Source organism: Zingiber officinale, chromosome 2B (assembly GCF_018446385.1).
Source record: "Zingiber officinale cultivar Zhangliang chromosome 2B, Zo_v1.1, whole genome shotgun sequence".
Classification (NCBI taxonomy): domain Eukaryota; kingdom Viridiplantae; phylum Streptophyta; class Magnoliopsida; order Zingiberales; family Zingiberaceae; genus Zingiber; species Zingiber officinale.
Genome location: NC_055989.1, coordinates 99,077,088 through 99,096,534, shown reverse-complemented (window position 1 = coordinate 99,096,534; position 19,447 = coordinate 99,077,088). Strand labels below are relative to the sequence as shown.

Sequence of the window (19,447 nt, the reverse complement as noted above, 5' to 3'; positions counted from 1 at the left end):
TCTCCCTTCTAAACCAGATCTGAGATCTGAATGGACGGATGAGATTTCTCAGAGTATAATCCAACGGTGAGATTTGATCTAAATCTGATCCAAAGGCTCAGATCTTCATCAAGGGTCCTGATCTACTCTCTCCTAGCTCGGATGGACCAAATCTTCAATGGATGGCTTAGATCTCTCTTAATCTTGAATGGACGATCCAGATTACTCCAGATCTTGATCTCTTCATTTAAGTTTGGATTCGTGTTCAATCTGGTTTGGTCAACCTCGGATCCATGATCCCTTGATGCCTACAAAGAATATAACCAAATATTAGCATCAAATACCACAAATATGATATAATTTGCAATTAGGTCCATAAATGGCTCTAACTCATGAAACATGGTGTAAACATGACTTTAACATATGAGAAGATTAAAATGTATGCCTATATGGATCAAAATATCATGATAAAATGATAGTTATCAAATTCCCCCACACTTATTCTTGCACGTCCCGTGCAAGCAAACAAAACAAAGAAACAACTAAAACAAACATCTCCACAATAATTCCCTAACAATACCTAGAAGATAGTAATAGGAATTTAACTAAGACCATCTAAAGATCACAAACAATCATGAATTCAATCCAAACAATAATCAGTAAGTATGGTGATTTCAATCCAATTGAAAAATTAAGCAAGATGCAATCTCACAAGGTATTTACCTATTCTAGCTCTCATACTAAAAATTGCATATAAATGGAGCTCACTCAATGTCACTCACAACATTTCACTACCATAAGCTTGTTTATTTTCTAATTCTCCATCACTATAAAACATAGCATACATGAATCAAAAGGAATTATCATGAGGAATTAAAATGGAATCAAGAAGAACAATGAAAGTGAATGAAATAGGCAAAAGAAAATAATTCAATGAAAAATTGAGAAGATGAGAATATTGGAGGAATATACTTGATGAGTTGACCATTTGATGTGAAAAGAGATGAATACCATTTGTCATTACCAATTCAAAGTATCAAGCTAACCTCTCCTTCAATTTGATGATTATCCACAAATTTTGATACTCTATCTCCATATTTGATACTCTTGTCTTGCCACTATTTTTTTTCACCGTTTTCCACTTTAATTCCATCACTTGGAGACAAAAACAAACTCAAATCATGAAGAAGATGTCCCTCCCCCACACTTAAAGTATTGGCCATCTCGGATAATAGAACAACACATGCCATCCAAATGCTTGATACACTTTTAAACCACCATGCTTTTTCCATTCTACATTCTGTTCTTCATTCTTTTCTTTTCCTTTTCCTATTCTTTCCAAACTTAAGTAACCAAGAGATATAATTCCAAACCTGAACTCCAGCAAAAGCTCAAATCATTTTAACAAGAAGTAGAAGTTTAGAAACCTACATATGCAGTATAATCAGAAAGCAACACTGTCACTAACTGTAGATTGAATTCCAGTTGTATTTGGTCAACAGAAGCTCAAAGAAATAGCATTAAAAAGGATTCCAACTTCAGATATCCAGAAATCGAGTATATAAACAACATAATGAAGTCAACTTAATTACAACATTAAGTTTCAGCTTTGTATTCAGAAATCAGCTACACACGTGCACATCTCCTATATTTTTTTCACTGCTGCACACTACAAATTCTAGCCACTCTGTAACTCTTCAATTATTAGATAACTAAACAAAGATATGACACTCCACAGATTTGAAATTGGCACACAAATCAGTTCCCAAAACTGATCTGCAGCTTTTTGACTTTTACTTCTGTTCTGTTTCTTCCTATAGTGCAGTTCTCTTCAAACATCAGCTGGTTCCAATATTTCTCAAGTAAATCTTCATTAAGTGCTATCATCACATATACTAAGCACTCAACTAAATTACCAAAGCTTAATCAGAAATGACATACAAAGATCAATAGTCCTGCTGTGCCATTTCAGAATTAAAACTGAAGTGCAGCTGGAAAATTCCAGATTCTGCATCTCTGTATTCTGATCTTTGGACTTGTGTTTCAAGATTCAAGAGTTGAATCAATTCCAGCTTGAAGAAAGAAAATTCCAGCTCAAATAGTGGTCTCATTTAACATTAGAGGGATTGGAGCTTCAATCACTGATACATCATATTAAACTCTGCCAAATCAGATTTTGCAGAAACATCCAGTTCGGATTCTGAATTCTGAAAATCATTATTCAGATTTCAGAATCAGCAAAACTTGAAGTTGTAGTTGATAAGGAACTTCTCCATTACTTCAAAATTCACTGCTAATGAACTAATGTTACTACTCTAGTCATAACTTCAGGTTCAGAATTCAGACAGGATTGATGGCATCAACAGCAACAATCAGAAATCCAGCCTCTCAATTTTGTGGCACTCCACAGATTTGAATTTTCAGAAACAATTTCCCAATTCACTTCACAATAAATTCAATTATGATATCTATCCTCTTAAAATCTTCTTGAATTTGATTTGTATTTTAAATTGGTTCAACTTTGTCTGTTATTGGTACAGAATAGCAAAAACTTGGCCAAACCCCAAACACTTAAACATCTGATTCCTGAATTGTGAGTTCAAGAAATCCAGTTTTAGAGATAACTCAGACTTCAGAAATAACCAAGCTCTCAACAAAAGCAAGCTGCCAAATTGCATATCTATTGAATTTCTACTCTTACTGCCTAGTTTTAGAATATGAAATTGAAGAAGGTCTTGGCAGAATTCAAGAAGAGTTCAACTTGGAAAGAAACATCATTCAGCACTGCCTTAATGGGGAATTAAATTCACCTTGTTCTCTTGTTCTCTTTTCCTGAACCACACAATTTATAAAATGATTTATGCAACAATTCAAAACTTGGAAATCTGATACCCGAAGCCTACTAAAGAACTTCCAGACATGAAACTCATCTGTTCACCTTTATTGTCCCATGCCAGCTTTGGAATTCAATTCAGAGGAAGTCCAAGTCTGAGACATGAAGCTCCTTGTATGCAATGTCATGCTATTAGCACTGTAATGGTAGAAACCTAACTTGGACCGGTTATGATCAAAGATATCTATAAACTTTGGCACATAATAGTCTAAATTATGTCCACCACCCAGCTTGTCCACAGCACAACAGTATCAACTTATTGGAATAAGTTTCATTATCAAAAGTCGAAGTAATCAGCAAATTCTGGTTCTCTTCTCTGTCAACGTTTCTTGCCTCTTATTAACACACGACTACTGTTATTTCATACTCTTTTCATCTTTACAACTGATGCCTCAAATATGTAAGCAATTAAACTTGATATAAAGAATTTCAGAAATCAAAACCTATGAGACAATTTGAGTTTCAGAAATCAAAACCTATGAGAGCCTTGCCTGAGGAATTAAACTTGATAAAGAATTCCATTTAGTAATGCTTTGGTTAGAACTTGAGTTCCAAATAATGTTGATCAAAAATAGCTTCAACAATTTGGCACAACAAGTTTGACACGCAAGATCTTGAACTGATACATCCACTGCAATTTCTTCCTGCAGAATTCCAAAAATTCCACAATTCGTCACTATTCCAAATCTCCTTACTTTGGACTGCTCTCTTTGCACAACTCAACCCCAGAATTAGTAATATCCAAAATCCTCTGATCTTCACAGCTCCAAAAATTCCAGGAATCAATTTAATTTCCAGCAATGCAGATCTTTTAACAGAATTAGTATAACTCCAATCAATTGCACTCCTCATTTCTTTACTACTTTTTTTTTCACTTTCATATATCTTCCTTAATCTTGGTTCTGCAAACCTAAGAATCTACCAAAGCTTCAACAAATATGAATATGCAGAAGGTGTCAAATTCAGTTGTAAATATCCAGAATTCAGCTACATCAGTTTCTGCACAGTAAGTAGTTAAAAAGAATGGAGAAACACTTTTTTTCCTTCCCTCCTGAACAGAGAATATATCTAATCACTGCCATCATTCTTGAATTGAATTTTTCCTCAAATGAATTCAAACTTTGTCAAGTACATTGAATTTAAATCAACCTGCAGAACATGATGAATCTCTTTAAACCATAGAAGGCTTAGGAAGGAACCACTTGACAGTATAAAAATAACAGCTGCACTTGAACCTTTCATTGATTAAAGGTTTACAAGAAAACTTGGCACAAACAATCAATGATACATATTCTCAGATTCGTCACTGCTGCACAATCCAGCAGCCCTTCTTTTTTTTTTTTCATATTCAGCATTTTCCAATCCCAAACAACAAGAACTAAGTAGCAACTCATAATTCTGAAACTGATGTCTAAGGATCTGATATAAGCAAAGATTGCAATTGATTTTAAACTAATGCCCTTTTCTTCAAGTATCTATCAAGCACTTATTACAAAATTCACCAATCTCAGAATTCTAATCGATTTCCACCTCCATAAACTTACAACACATAACATCCCCCACACTCAATCCTTTGTCCATCTTGTTTATCCAACTCATCAAGAATTCAACCAATACTCACAATGGAATGAATACAAGGCAAAATGATCAAAGGTTAAAATGTTGAATGAGAATGTTAAAGAAAATTGTGAGGAAAGAATTTGAAAATCATAAGGGAACAAGAATGAAAAATATCCTTCATCTCCATGCACACAAATGCTATTGTGACTTCGAAAAGAAGCAAAGCAAGTTTTAGAGTTTAATTTGCTATGAGTGCATGCCACACAAAGAAAATAATAGAGTATTGGTTTAAAGTGGTCCTCTCTAGGTAATTTTTTTTTTTTTTGCAATCAAACTCAAGTAATCAAAATGGAATCCATCACCACACTAACCAATATCATGCAAGTAAAGTATTCAATCATGTCCATTGACCTAAAAATTGATGGTCAAACTTAAAGAACTTTTACCATCTTAAAAATATTACTAGAAAATTCCATGGAGAATTTATTCAAAATAGAAAGCTATGTAATACCAAACAAAATGCAAAGTATGGAAGCAAAATGCAAATGTAAAGTATGAAACTAAAGAAAAGTATAGAGCAAAAACAAAAGCAAGGAACGAACTCCCCTTTATTCCGGGCGGTTGCAAACGATTAAGAAGTAGAATCCACGCCGGTATTGGAATGGTTCTTCCCGGTGGTTGGAGTCGGTTAAGGTGCAAAATCCACTTTGGAAGTGGAATATTGTGCATTGAGGTCAAGACCTCTCCTCCCACCATATGCTCCTTGAAAATTTGCCCTGGCGGTTGAAGACGGTTCAATTTAAGCATCCACTCTGGTAGCCTATAAAGATGGAAGGTAGACATCCCTCGCAAGCATATAAGGTAAGAAAAAGATGTAACAATATTAGTCCCTATAAAGCATGTGTCAAGAAATGCATCACATCCAATAAAGTCAATTAATGGTACCTCTATGAAATTTTCTAATAAATCACAAGAAATACTAACCTTGTCATGTTGAAAGGTACCTGGAAGTTCTGGAATGGTGACTGTGACCTCCTCATCATCAAGTAATGGTTCAGGCTCTGGCTCAGGTGGTGTATCTAAGGGAAGTGATTCTTGGGGCTCTGCTTCTATAGCATAAGTCCCTACACTCTCATCATCAACATCTGGTTCAGGTGATTCTTGGGGTATTGCTTCCATTGTGCAATCCCCTACACTTACATCATCATCCACATCAGCACCTGCATCATCAACAACATCTACAAAAACAGTATCAGCAGAGTCGGAAATTCTTACAACTACAGCATCACAACAAGAAGTATTAGAGGAGTCCTGTGAAATAATAAAATCAAGATTAGGTCTGTCAAAGACACTACAATCCCTCTGCTCAAGCACCTCAATATTTGTAGGAAAGGTCTCATCAACTCTTAAGGTAACTGGTTGTCCATTTCTAAATTGTTGAGGGTTGGTAGCCATGGTTTCCAAAAGTTGCATAGCTTCATCAGGAGTCTTATCAATCAAGGGCCCTCCACTAGCTTTATCCACCATGTACAAATCAAACGGCGAAAGCCCATCATAAAAATGTAGAACAAGCAACTGGTCACTGATTTGATGTTGAGGACAACTGGAGCAAAGTTCCTTGAATCTTTTCCAATATTCATGCAATGTCTCCTCCTCGAATTGTTGAATACCACGAATCTTTTTCCGCGTAGCTATATGATCATTCTGAACTTCTTGTAGGCTTTGATATGCTGGATATGACTCATCAACTTGTCCTTGTGCAACCTCATACCTGAAACTTGCATAATCCACAGGTGGGTAGTACTGATGTTCAGGCTGATAGAACCAAGTCTGAGGCTGATAGTACTGATAATATGGATCCATGGCCAAAGAGATTCCTGCTCTTACACTGAAACACTAGCAGATAAGATCAGAAGATACAGGAGCATATAAGATCAAACACATGGATATATGAACATGAAAGCAATTTCAACAATTTTTTTCAAATTTTTATGTGAAAAGAAAAAGAAACAATCCTAAGGTATCAAACACCGCTACATTCCCCGGCAACGGCGCCAATTTTGATAAGCCCGATTTTGTCGTGATTTGGGTATCAAATAATTTCACCGAACTCCTTTCTACACTAATGCAGTATAGGATGACTCGGATCGTCTCTCTCAAGGAATGTAAACAGTAGGATGATAGTCTTAGGATCAATTATTGTTGGCTTGGGTTTTCTAGACAAATTGGGATTTAAGAAATGACTTATGAACAAATAGAAGAAATAAGAACCAAAATTTATGCTATATTTGCAAATTCAATTCATGGAAAGTAACAAGAAAAGAATCTACAAGAAAAGAATCTACTAATCTAAACTACTGCATTGAAAGAAGTAGCAAACAAGAATAACCTAAGGCAACAATTATGCAAAATCTAAATTGATCAAACATCAAGAATCAAGAACAGTAAGATTAACCGAAGGTTTCAAATGATAGTAAAGGAATTTGAATCAACTTTGCCATGATAAACTACAACAGAATGACAATTAAAGCAGAAATAAGGGAACTAGCATCCGAAAGATTCTCACTAATCAAACGAGGAAACCCTAGCTTGATATGATGTGTATCGGAGAAGAAACTTGGTGATGAAATTAACAAAGGAGATTAACTCGGCTGGAAATGGATCAGAATCAAAAGAAAAGCAGAAGCAAACACTTATGATGGTTCAGATGGGTGCAGAGCTTCAGGGAAGAAAGATCGCCGGCTAGAAAACAAAAGAATCGGCCGAGACCACCAGATTATTCACCTTCTCTGCTTCTTCTTTCTCGCACGAAGTCGCGGCAGTGGTTGAGATCAGATGATCGAAGTGGCGTCGTCGGTTGCTTGTGAAAGATCACCGGAGGAAGGGAAGTGCCCTTGACCTTGCTTGCTCGCCGGCGGTGGAATGGATCGGAATCGCCGGAGAAGGATCGCGCTCCTCTGTTCTTGACGCAAAGACTGTAGCAAATTGACGAAGGAAAAAGCGCTGTAGCTTCTCCCTTCTAAACCAGATCTGAGATCTGAATGGACGGATGAGATTTCTCAGAGTATAATCCAACGGTGAGATTTGATCTAAATCTGATCCAAAGGCTCAGATCTTCATCAAGGGTCCTGATCTACTCTCTCCTAGCTCGGATGGACCAAATCTTCAATGGATGGCTTAGATCTCTCTTAATCTTGAATGGACGATCCAGATTACTCCAGAGCTTGATCTCTTCATTTAAGCTTGGATTCGTGTTCAATATGGTTTGGTCAACCTCGGATCCATGATCCCTTGATGCCTACAAAGAATATAACCAAATATTAGCATCAAATATCACAAATATGATATAATTTGCAATTAGGTCCATAAATGGCTCTAACTCATGAAACATGGTGTAAACATGACTTTAACATATGAGAAGATTAAAATGTATGCCTATATGGATCAAAATATCATGATAAAATGATAGTTATCACTTCCCTGCACTGAAAATCGATTATTGTCTAATCTCTGACAACCAGTCCATCCCTAGAATGAAGTTGAACTCTGGTATCGGAAGTACTATCAAATGGACATACATAGTATGACCTTGCAACACCATCTCGAGATTCCAGATGATGCTAGCCGTACTCAACTCCTCTCCAGAAGGAATTGTCACTAGTAGACTTTTTGTCAAACCCTCATATATTATGCTTGCACTCGAGTATTACGCATACACATAGGTCGATATTCACACAAAGCGTAAAAAGAGCTAAGGTTTGAATAATAAAGTAGCATAGATTACTATCTCGAATATTTGAAAGCCTAAAATAAAGCGCATAAAGTTACCTATAATCAAGATAGTGTTTGGGTTAGCCTCCTCGGTTTGCATCACATAAACTCTCCCTGTCACAGGCCTCCTCAGCTGTGGGCAATCAAAGGATAGGTGGCCCGGCTGCTTACACTTGTAGCAAACTCTGGCTCCTAGCAGACACTTCCCCGCATGCTGGCATCCACAAGTCTGACAAGTAGGTTTCTCCAGCTGCATCGCAGGCTTCGAAGCCTGCTGACCTTGGGGCTTCCTTGAACTGGAAGGTTTTATTGCTAGCTTTGTTGTCCCTTGTGGCCTATGAGGTCCAGTAAACTATCTCTTCGCCTGCGACTGCTGCTGAGGCTTTGAATAAAATGATATCCTCCTCTGTGTCTCTGCTTGTAAATCCCTCAGAGTCTGCTCCGACCTGAAAGCCTTCCTTAGTGCTATGGCATAATCTACAGGATCTGATATCAACACATCTCTACGAATAGTGGGACTCAATCCATCCAGGAAATGCTATAGTTTCTCCGCAGGGTTATCAACAATGAGGGGTGTAAAGTGGCAGCCCCTATCAAACTTCTTGACGTACTCTGCCACAGACATATCCCCCTGTCAGAGGTTCCTAAACTCCCTCTTCAGCTGCGCCTAGACATCGAGTGTAAAGTATTTGTCGTAGAAAATCTTTTTAAACTCCTCCCAAGTCAGAGTCTCCATATTCACAGTCTTTTCAGCCCCTTTCCACCAAAGGGTAGCATCATCCTTCTGCTGGAAGATGGTGCAACTAACTCTGGCTGCATCCTCCAGTCCCATGTAATGGAAAATCATCTCCAAGGATCTAAACCATCCCTCAGCAACGAATGGATTGGTTGAACCCGTGAACTCTGGGAGTCCCATCTTACAAAATTTCTTGTACAACATCTCAGTCCTCGCCACCTGAGAGGTGCCGACATTCTAATGTAGTAAATGAGCCAGGCTAGCTAACACTTGCTCACTGGCATTCAACGGCGACGGTGGGGGCAGTGTAATCTGGCGTCTAGGAGACATCTGGGGATACACCACATCCACTACTTAGTCACAGCATGCTCAGATAAAATGAATGTGTAAATATCCTCATATCATTAACAAGTATCAAATAATAAAGTAATTGACATAATCAACATCATTAAATGCTCAACATCAGGAAATCATTTAGTATAGCTCAACCATCAAACAAAAGTATAAAATGCTAAAACTTACAGACTTTGGGGCATGACTCCTTGAGCTTCTTGCAACCAACTATAGGCACAACCCAAACCAAGACCTTTGCTCTGATACCAACTATGAAACACCCAATTTTTTTTAGGATAAATCATCGAATCAATAAATACCAAGTTTCAGGATGAAATAGTCAAAACATGAAATGAATGCTATAAATTTTGTAAGATAACTCCTTGAATAGATAAAGACAAAGTTTAGGGACGGAATAGTAAATACTCGAAATAAATGCTACAACCCATAAAAAAAATATTTTCCATCATCCCAAACAATTAAAAGTATCTTCCTACAACCAGAATAGTTTCAATATTATTATTATTATTATTATTATTATTATTATTATTATTAGTCCTCCCTTATCACCTCCCTATAAATCATGCAGAAATGTAACGGTCATTGGGTCGAGTGTCTTTTTCTGTAATGCAGTCCGCTCACGAATCTTGCCCCTCAGCCTCTAACTCATGCTCACCTGCACATAATAACCATAGTGAGTTTAAAGACTCAACAAGTACAAAATTCGTAATTAACTAGTACTAAATATTGAAAACACATGTAGTTTTAATCTGAGTACACTTGATTAAATATTCTTAAGCAAAGAAAAATAGAAATGGACTTGCTCAAATAATCTCTTTTTTTTTCTTAGGAAGTTAGCTAGCTACTGGACTGTAGCTACTCAATCTCAAATCACTTGATCAAACTCCGTCCAACCATAGGCTAGTGTGGCATCCCAGTCCTTATCTGGAATCCATACCCGTCAAGTGTAGGGCACCTCGGAACTTTTCTGAATTCCACTACGCGCTAATTAGATATGGTCAAATGAGACATCTCTCGGCCCCATATCTGTCAAAGAGTAACCACGGTCAAGTTACCTCATTCAAAATTCCTCGCCTCAAATCTCAAAACTCTTTTCTTGCTTTAAACAAAAATTTTGAAATAACTACTGGAACATCATAAAATATGCTTAACAAAAAAAAAAATCAAATAATCACTCTGAGTCAACTGGCTGCCCCTAGGAACCCAAAAACTCGACTTGCTCAATTCTGCCCTGACAAGATGCAGTTTGAGCAGTTTCACCATAAAATTCATAACTTATTCATTTCTAAGTCAAATTGCTCACCGTATGAACCCCACACGATCCTAACTCGAAGGGATATCACCTGAACTTGATCCTGATCATGCAGACTTAAGAAACAGCATGTATGACTCAAACAAACTCACTGGTCGTGCACAGGCAGCAACCCAGCACATGTTCTGACCATAAAATTCATAACTAATTCATTTGTAATCCAAATTGCTCCCCGTTTGAAGCCACACGATCCTAACTCGAAGGGATATCACCTGGACTTGATCCTAACCGTGAAGACCCAAGAAACTGCATGTATGACTCAAACAAAGTCACTGGTCGCGTACAGACAGCAAACCAGCGCATGTTTTGACCATAAAATTCATAACTAATTCATTTCTAATCCAAATTGCTCCCCGTTTGAACCCACACTATTATAACTCGAAGGGCTATCAGCTAGACTTGATCCTAACTGTGCAGACCCAAGAAACAGCATGTATGACTCAAACTCACTGGTCATGTACTGGCAGCAAACCAGCGCATGTTTTGACCATAAAATTCATAACTAATTCATTTCTAATCCCAATCGCTCCCCGATTGAATCCACACCCCCCTAGACATCCGTGACATGTAAGGAATATCATAAATCATCAACTTGAACAACATGTTATGACTGAAACGAAGAATGAAAGCATATATCATAACATGCAATACATATGGGTGAATGGTGCATCAAGATAACTTTTGTACTTACATTCACGTGAATAACTTACAGCCACGACGTCACGAAGCAGAGAAGGAGGCTAGGGAACACATGAACACCCCTGAATTCTCTAAATTAGAAGCTTGAAAATTGAAGGAGAAAGCCAAGGAAGGGGTGGCGGCCAAAGGTTCTTTCTAATCGAATGATTTTGTGTACTCTCCCCCTTCTATGGCCGATCAATTAGATGTATATAAGAGGAGAATAAGTGGTTTTAGGGTTTGTTGTTGTTGTTTTTTTTTTTATAAGATTGCTAAATGATAGTTATAAGAGTGCTAGTAAAAAAAAATTAGCCATTAACCCCCTTCTAAACTCTAATTTGTGAAATTATCTCAAAAAAAAATCTCTTATATTCACCCCCACTATTTTTAAAATTCCCCAAGGAAAGAAAAGTAAGTTTAAGAATACATTTTATAAAATAGCCTTAACCTCGATGTTCATGTCCTCTCCTTTCGAGTCTCGTATCATCAAAACTAAACTTCTAAAAGAACTCATCATTAAAAAATTTAAATAATTCAAATAATATGTTAATGGAATAAAATTCGTAATACTACTATTAACAATAATACTAGAGCATGTGATTTAGTAGTGAAATTTTCGAATGCTACAATATTATTCATGCACTATCTTCTTCTACCCACTGAGAGTTGTACTCACTACCCTTTGTTTTCCCTTGACTTTCAGATTACCAGATAGAGGAGTTGTTGTGTCGCTCAAAGGTCATGGCTGCCATTCCCGCTTGAGTTGGGTTTCTATTGAGTTGCTTTATATTATTGTTCCTGTTAATTATGGTTGTAGTTTCTTTCTGTATCAGATTCTGAGTATATTCACATGTACATGCACACATACATACATTATCATTTTGTGACTTGGTGTTGTTATATTGCATTGATATTTTTATGTTGATTTGAATTGATTTGATATCAATTATTTCGTGAATTATCACTAGGGGGTACTGTCCGGTTTGATGGACAAGTATACCCTTAGGGCGTAACATAGTCAATGAAGTTAATTGGGATTATCATATTAATAAATCATGAAAACATTTTATCTTAGTATGGTAGCTCTTTGTATTGGGAAGATATAATAAATCATGAAAAATAATTTATCTTAGCACAGTAGCTCTTTATATTGGAAAGAACAGATACTCAATGAAAGATTTTATACCCACTAAAAATTAATCCTAAATTTATTGAAATAAATACCTATACATGGTGACAAAAGGCGAATACGCTCGTCCCCGCCAACCCGTCCCAAAGCCAACATGGAAGAGGTAAATCACAGGCGCTCGCCCTCGCCAACCCGTCCCACAACCAATATGAAAGAGATAAATCACGAACGGCTACTAGCCTTTGGAATAATGACTAGCACATAAGGGAGACATTTACCTTGATTTTACTAATATTCGAACCCAGATCTCATCATGACAACCCATCATGTGTTAATCACTAGACCATCTCAAAGAAACAACAAATATCTATACACGTATCTAGCAACAGTTAATCCGTGGGACAATAATTTAATTAATTATTGTAACAAATAATTAATTATCCTATTAATTATTGCTGTTATACATGATTGAACCGCTACATGATCTAAATTAAATAATATATGTCTAGCTATTTTTTATGCATAATGAAAGCCTGCTAGAACTGCCTTTCTGCCGTGCACTGTATCGAAACACATGCCATCGCAAAAGTAAAAGTGACCGTTAATGATCAATCTAACACGGAAGTCTGCGCGTCGAGGCGGTGGCATCGCGGGACGAGATGATGATGTGGTGGGGTTTCCACCGGAGACTACGTCGTCGACTGAAAACGTGACGAGAGCTAGCTAGAAACGAACCAGGACTGCTATTCACCAGTCCACTACTAATCCAAGATCGATCCAAAACGCAGTGACAAAAAGGCGAAGTGCTTACTTCAGCATCTCTATCAATCCATCTCACAATCAATACAGAGAAAATAAATTATAATTATTGAGAAGGTAAGTGGACGGAGGAGGTGTGAGTTAGGATTTATCAGCTCCGAGATTTGACCATCTCAACTACGTCAAATCCTAGCTTACACAGCGGCTAGAGCTAGCCAAACTGCAGGAGAACGATGGAACATAGTAATTAAATTATTGCTTTGTCTTGGTACATCAAAGTCGCTGTCATGCATAACTAGGTATTCCGGAACTAGTAGATCTCCATCGAATTTAATTAATAACATTCTCAATCGCCATGGAACAAGCTCCTAATGATTTCATCTTGAGCAGCAGCATCGGCACCGGTGCCACTGGGCAGCAACTCGGAGAGCCTTTCGCTCAAGTCGTCCACCTCGCGGTGCAGGCTTCTGATGTACCTGCAAGTCTCCTCCAGGACGTCGGTGGCCGATACCTGCTGCAGTAGTATAGTATTTATTGCCAAGTACTCTTTGTTAATTAACATATCGTTAATGAAAATATATATCTATGAATATACATAAATCCTAATTAATTAATTACTCTGCGGGAATGGGAGTGATGACCGGCGGCAGCGATGGGGAGAAGTTGCTGCAGCTTGGACGCCAGGCGACTCAGCAGGATCTGTTCTTCGTCAGTTGTCCTGGTGGATGAGCTCGACTGATGTGACCGAGACCTCCTGCTCGCCATCGATCAGATTCCCACGCGGAGCGCGCAATTTGCTAATTGGTGTGTAGGAGAGAACAAAATGGGCGACTCGCTTCCATTTAAATAGTTGCGACGCGATTGCAAATTGCAGATGGTTAGAGAGAGAGAGAGCTAGAGAGAGAGGGAATCACGTCCAAGGATACGCCACGTTGCCATGATACGTATCTTTTTTTCTCATGTGCAGTTGAACTATAGTTAATTGACATAGCCAATTAAAATTGAAGTACGTTTAACTGAGCATGTGACATTAAATATTCGATGTCAGTCAGTATTATATATATTAAAAATTTGTGATAAGACAGTTAGTTGTATTGGGAGGAACCGATGGGCGGGGGTAAGAGTTAACAAGGAACGAGCAGGGTCGTTAATTCGACGAACGACATTTAACTGATAGTTTGTCGGATGAGCACGCCTGCCTTCTCTGATTGCTGCATGTGCCATTTATTAACGCGCGTGTATTGTAGTAGCTAGCTGATGAGTCTGTCTGTCTGTCTGTCTGTCTCATAGCTGTGCGCCGCATGGATAGCTACTTAATTGCATATATAGGAAAACTCCTAGTAATGCAAGACATACTCTTGACAATCTCTTTCTACTATCTATCTACTATGAATTTTCCTTTTTTAGATATCTTCTAAAAGTAGAGAAATTTCTTATAATAACATGTTCTTACCAAACTCATTAAGAAAATAAATACAAAGATAAATAAAATAAAAAATAATTTTAAAATGAGGAATTTGTTTTGGATGTTTTTCTGTTGATTGGAAGTATCTATGGTTAATCCATAAATACACCAACAGTTTATCTCAGAATCTCTAAGATTTGACACTATTGATATGCCTTGAAATCCTCTTTTAAAGATTGTTATTTAAGTTGATTTTCATCTATCAATCGATTGACTTTATTTACCAATCGATTGTCACATCGGATCTGACTATTCAAACATGCAGAACATCTCTTTTTTACCTTACTAATCGATTTGTGAGCCACCCACACCAATCGATTGTTGACTTCTAGTTGAACTGGTTAGTTGATTCTGAAGCATTCTGTTAGCTAGCCACAGTCGAGCAATCAATTCCAGTAATCAATTGATTGTTGCCAATCGATTCACGAATATTCTGTCCATCCGAAATAGACTACCAATCAATTGCACTAATCGATTGGTCAAGCAGTAAACCCAAAATTTTAGGTTTATTGCTTGTCAATTGATTGTCACTTCCTACCAATCGATTGCTAACACTAATTTTAGTTTTTTTTTAAGGTTGAATGCCAATCAATTGCACTAATAGATTGGTCAAGCAGCAAACCCAAAATTTTAGGTTTATTGCTTGCCAATTGATTGCCACTTCCTACCAATTGATCACTAACACTAATTTTAGTTTTTTTTAAGGTTGAATGCACGACTTTCTAGGCATATGATTGACTTCAACCTACTAAGACTTTTTTGCTCAATGCCTAGTCACCCTTGACCTGTTGAGGTTTTATGTTGCCTAATATCCGATCAACCTTGACTTATTATGACTTGATCATTGTCTATCATTCAATTAACCTTGACTTGATAGAACTTTCATTATCATCAAATGTCCAGTCCTCCATGACCCACTTATACTTTCTGTTTTGTACTAGTATCCGATCCTCCATGACCCACTTAGACTTCTCATTTGTGCCAAATGTCTAGTCCTCCATGACCCACTTGAACTTCGACCATCTCCGATCATCAAGTGTTCGGTCAACTATGATCCACTTGGATTTTTCTTTCGTGTCAAGTGTCTGGTCCTACATGACCCACTTGGACTTTCATGATCTCCGATCACCAAGTGTATGGCCAATTGTGACCCACTTGGATTTCTCTTGCTAACTTTTTGTTGGATTTCTGATCACCAAGTGTCCGATCAACCTTGATCCACTTGAAATTTTCTCTTGCCAACTTGCCTATTAGACTTCTGACATCGGTAAGTATCAAGTCAACATTGACCTACTTGATTTCTTTTGCCAACTCTCTGTTGGACTTCTGACATCGTCAAGTATCCGGTCAACTTTGACATACTTAACTTCTTATGTCAACTCTCTATTGTACTTTTGACATCATCAAGTATCTGGTCAACCTTGATCTACTCATCTCTTCTTCACCATCAAATATCAATTAATCTTGACCTACTTGTTAGAAATTAAACTTTATTTTATTAATAGAGATAAAAATGAGATGATGTGACATTTCTTGATAAGAAGATAGGGATAGAATTTGATGAGAATGAGAGCTCGTGATAAGAAGATAGGGATAGAATTGGATGAGGTGGCAATCTTGATAAGGATAAGAGTTCGTAGAGATGGAATAAAAAAAAAAGTCTAGTGCTTATCCAATAAACCTATAAATATGTACCCTTTTTTAATGAATGAAGTAAGTTGGGAGTTGTTTGTTTTATTCTCCTCCTCTTCCATGTAGAGATTCTCCTCCACATAAAGTAGATTTTCCTCTCATAACTCTTTTATTTCTTCTCCTATAATTTCTTTTTTCAATCAAAGTGGTATCAGAGCTATGACTAATGAAAGTATGGTTCCCTTCCAAGTTTCAGTACTCAAGGCGAGTAATTATGATAATTGGAGTATCAAGATGAATGTGCTTCTTGGAGCTCATAATGTTTGGGAAGTTATAGAAAAAGGCTATGTTGAGCCACGTGATGACTCGACGTTATCTCCAACTGAAAAAGACAGTCTGAGAGATTTAAGAAAGAGAGACAAGAACACTCTCTTCCTCATTTATCAAGCTTTAGATGAGGATGGTTTTGAGAAGATCTCAAGTGTTACTTCAGCCAAGCAAGCATGGGAAAAGCTCCAAGTCTCATATCAAGGAAAATAAAAGGTAAAAAAGGTACGACTTCAGACATTAAGAAGTCAATTTGATGCTCTTCGTATGAAAGAAGGTGAATTGATATTAGATTAATTTTTTTAGAGTCTCTACCATTTCCAATCAACGAAAGAGAAATGGTGAGAAACTAGAAGAAGTAACTATCATTGAGAAAATTCTTCGATCATTGAATTCAAAATTTGATAGTATTACAACCATCATCGAAGAAACCAAAGATCTACAAGCCATGATGATAGAGCAACTCCTGGGTTCATTACAAGCCCAAGAAGAAAAGAAGAAGATAAATGAAGAAATTACACAGTAACTCCTGAAGACGACTCTTCAACCAATAAAGAAAGATGAAAGCTTAAGTAACAATAAAAGTCAATGTGGAAGAGGTAGTGGATATGACCGAGGCCTTCCTAATGAGCAAGGATGGATCTCCAACAACAACAATGAAAGAGGAGAAAATTCAACAAGAGGACATGGAAGAGGGCACACAAACTCGAAGTATGATAAATCTCAAGTTAAGTGCTACAATTATGACAAGTTTAGGCATTATGCTAAATAATGCAGATCACCCAAGAATAAAGTATATGAAAGAGCAAACTATATAGAAGAAAGGAAAGAGGAAGATGACACCCTACGGCTAGCATATAAAGATAATGAAAGAGGTGAAGATACAATCTGGTATCTCGACACTGGTGCAAGCAATCATATGTGTGGAAAAAGAAACATGTTCGTAGAACTTGATGAATCAGTTGGTGATAATGTATCCTTCGGAGATGAATCAAAGATTGAGGTGAAAGGCAAAGGTAACATACTCATCCGTTTAAAGAATGGAAAACATGAATATATTTCAAATGTTTTTTTTATGCCAAATATAAAGAGCAACATTTTGAGCTTAGGACAACTTTTGGAAAAAGGAGATGATATTCATCTAAAAGATAATATGCTTATCTTAAAAGATGGTATTAGTTGCTTGATTGCTAAGGTGCCTATGTCAAGAAATAGAATGTTCTTACTTAATATTCAAAATATTGTTGTCAACTGTCTCAAAGCTTGTTATAAAGACATCACTTGGCTATGACATCTTTGATTTGACATCTCAATTTTGGAGGACTAGAATTGCTTTCAAAGAAAGAGATGATGAGAGGATTATCCTGCATCAAACATCTTGATCAATTATGTGAAGCATGTCTATATGGGAAGCAATTCAAAAGAGGTTTTCCAAAGGAGTCAAGTTCAAGGACCCAGAAGCTACTTGAACTTATACATACGGATGTTTACGGTTCGATAAAGCCAAGTTCACTTGGTAAGAGTAATTATTTCATTCTTTTTATAGATGAATTTTATCGAAAAACTTGGGTATACTTCTTGAAGTAAAAATCGGAGGTCTTCAGTATATTCAAGAAATTTAAAATGACTATAGAAAAGGAGAGCGGTCTCAAGATCAAAGCTATGCATTCTGATCAAGGAGGAGAATTTACCTCAAAGGAGTTTCAAGAATTTTGTGAAGCCAATAGAATACGACGACCGTTGATAGTTTCAAGATCCCCTCAACAAAATGGAGTGGCAGAATGAAAGAATCGAGCCATCCTTGATATGGCAAGGAGCATTCTCAAAAGCAAGAGGCTATCAAAGGAACTTTGGGCAGAAGCGATTGCATGTGCAGTATACTTATGCAACTGATCACCAACAAGGAGTGTGTGGGGCAAGACACCACAAGAAGCATGGAGCAGAAGGAAACCTGGGATTTCTCATCTAAGAGTTTTTGGGAGTATAGCCCATGTTCATGTGCCTGATGAAGCAAGAAGTAAATTGAATGATAAAAGTAAGAAGTTTATTTTTATTGGCTATGATACTAACTCAAAAGGATATAAACTTTACAATCCAGATACTAGGAAGATAATAATCAATCGGGATGTTGTATTTAATGAAGAAGAAGAATGGAATCAGGAATCTCAAAATAAAGATTACAACTTCTTCCCATACTTTGAAGAAGAAAATGTGGAGCAAACAAGAGAGGAGCCTACTACTCCACTAGTAACAACAACATCAAGTACTCAAGAGAATTCATCTGCATCATCTTCAAGCGAAAGAGTACCACACTTTAGAAGCTTACGGGACATTTATGAGGTACCCCTCAAGAAAATCTTACTCTATATTGCCTCTTTGCCAATTGTGAGCCTATAGATTTCCAGGAAGCTATAAAGAGCAAAAAGTGGAAAGATGTGATAGATGAAGAAATCAAGGTGATAAAAAAGAAAGGTTCATGGGAGTTAACTCCACTTCCTAAAGGGCATAAGACAACCAAAATTCAAGTTGATAATAAAGTCTTCCATGATAGAAGCAAGCACATCGATACACGCTATCACTATATCAGAGAGTGTATTATAAGAAAAGAGGTACAAGTGGAATACATAAAGTCTCAAGATCGAGTTACTGATATTTTTACCAAGACTCATAAATTTGAAGACTTTATCAAGATGCAATATTTACTTGGAGTCATAAAATCAAGTTTAAGAGGGGGTGTTAGAAATTAAACTTTATTTTATTAATAGAGATAAAAATGAGATGAGGTGACATTTCTTAATAAGAAGATAGGGATAAATTTGATGAGAATGAGAGTTCGTGCTAAGAAGATAGGG

General features: G+C 37.0%; 1 protein-coding gene across 2 annotated transcripts; it reads right to left on the bottom strand.

Annotated features, from left to right (window-relative positions):
• Positions 1-13,392: 13,392 nt before the first annotated feature.
• Positions 13,393-13,980, bottom strand: LOC122049330 (transcription factor ILI6-like). 2 transcript variants are annotated; one of them, XM_042610723.1, is made up of 2 exons: positions 13,790-13,980; positions 13,393-13,685 (listed from the first exon to the last, which is right to left on the bottom strand). In XM_042610723.1, exons 1-2 carry the CDS (start codon positions 13,934-13,936, stop codon positions 13,518-13,520), a joined length of 315 nt encoding a protein of 104 aa, XP_042466657.1. In that variant the 5' UTR covers positions 13,937-13,980; the 3' UTR covers positions 13,393-13,517. The 2 variants fall into 2 exon arrangements, with proteins under 2 accessions (XP_042466657.1, XP_042466658.1); XM_042610724.1 differs by having other exon boundaries at positions 13,393-13,682.
• Positions 13,981-19,447: the final 5,467 nt, after the last annotated feature.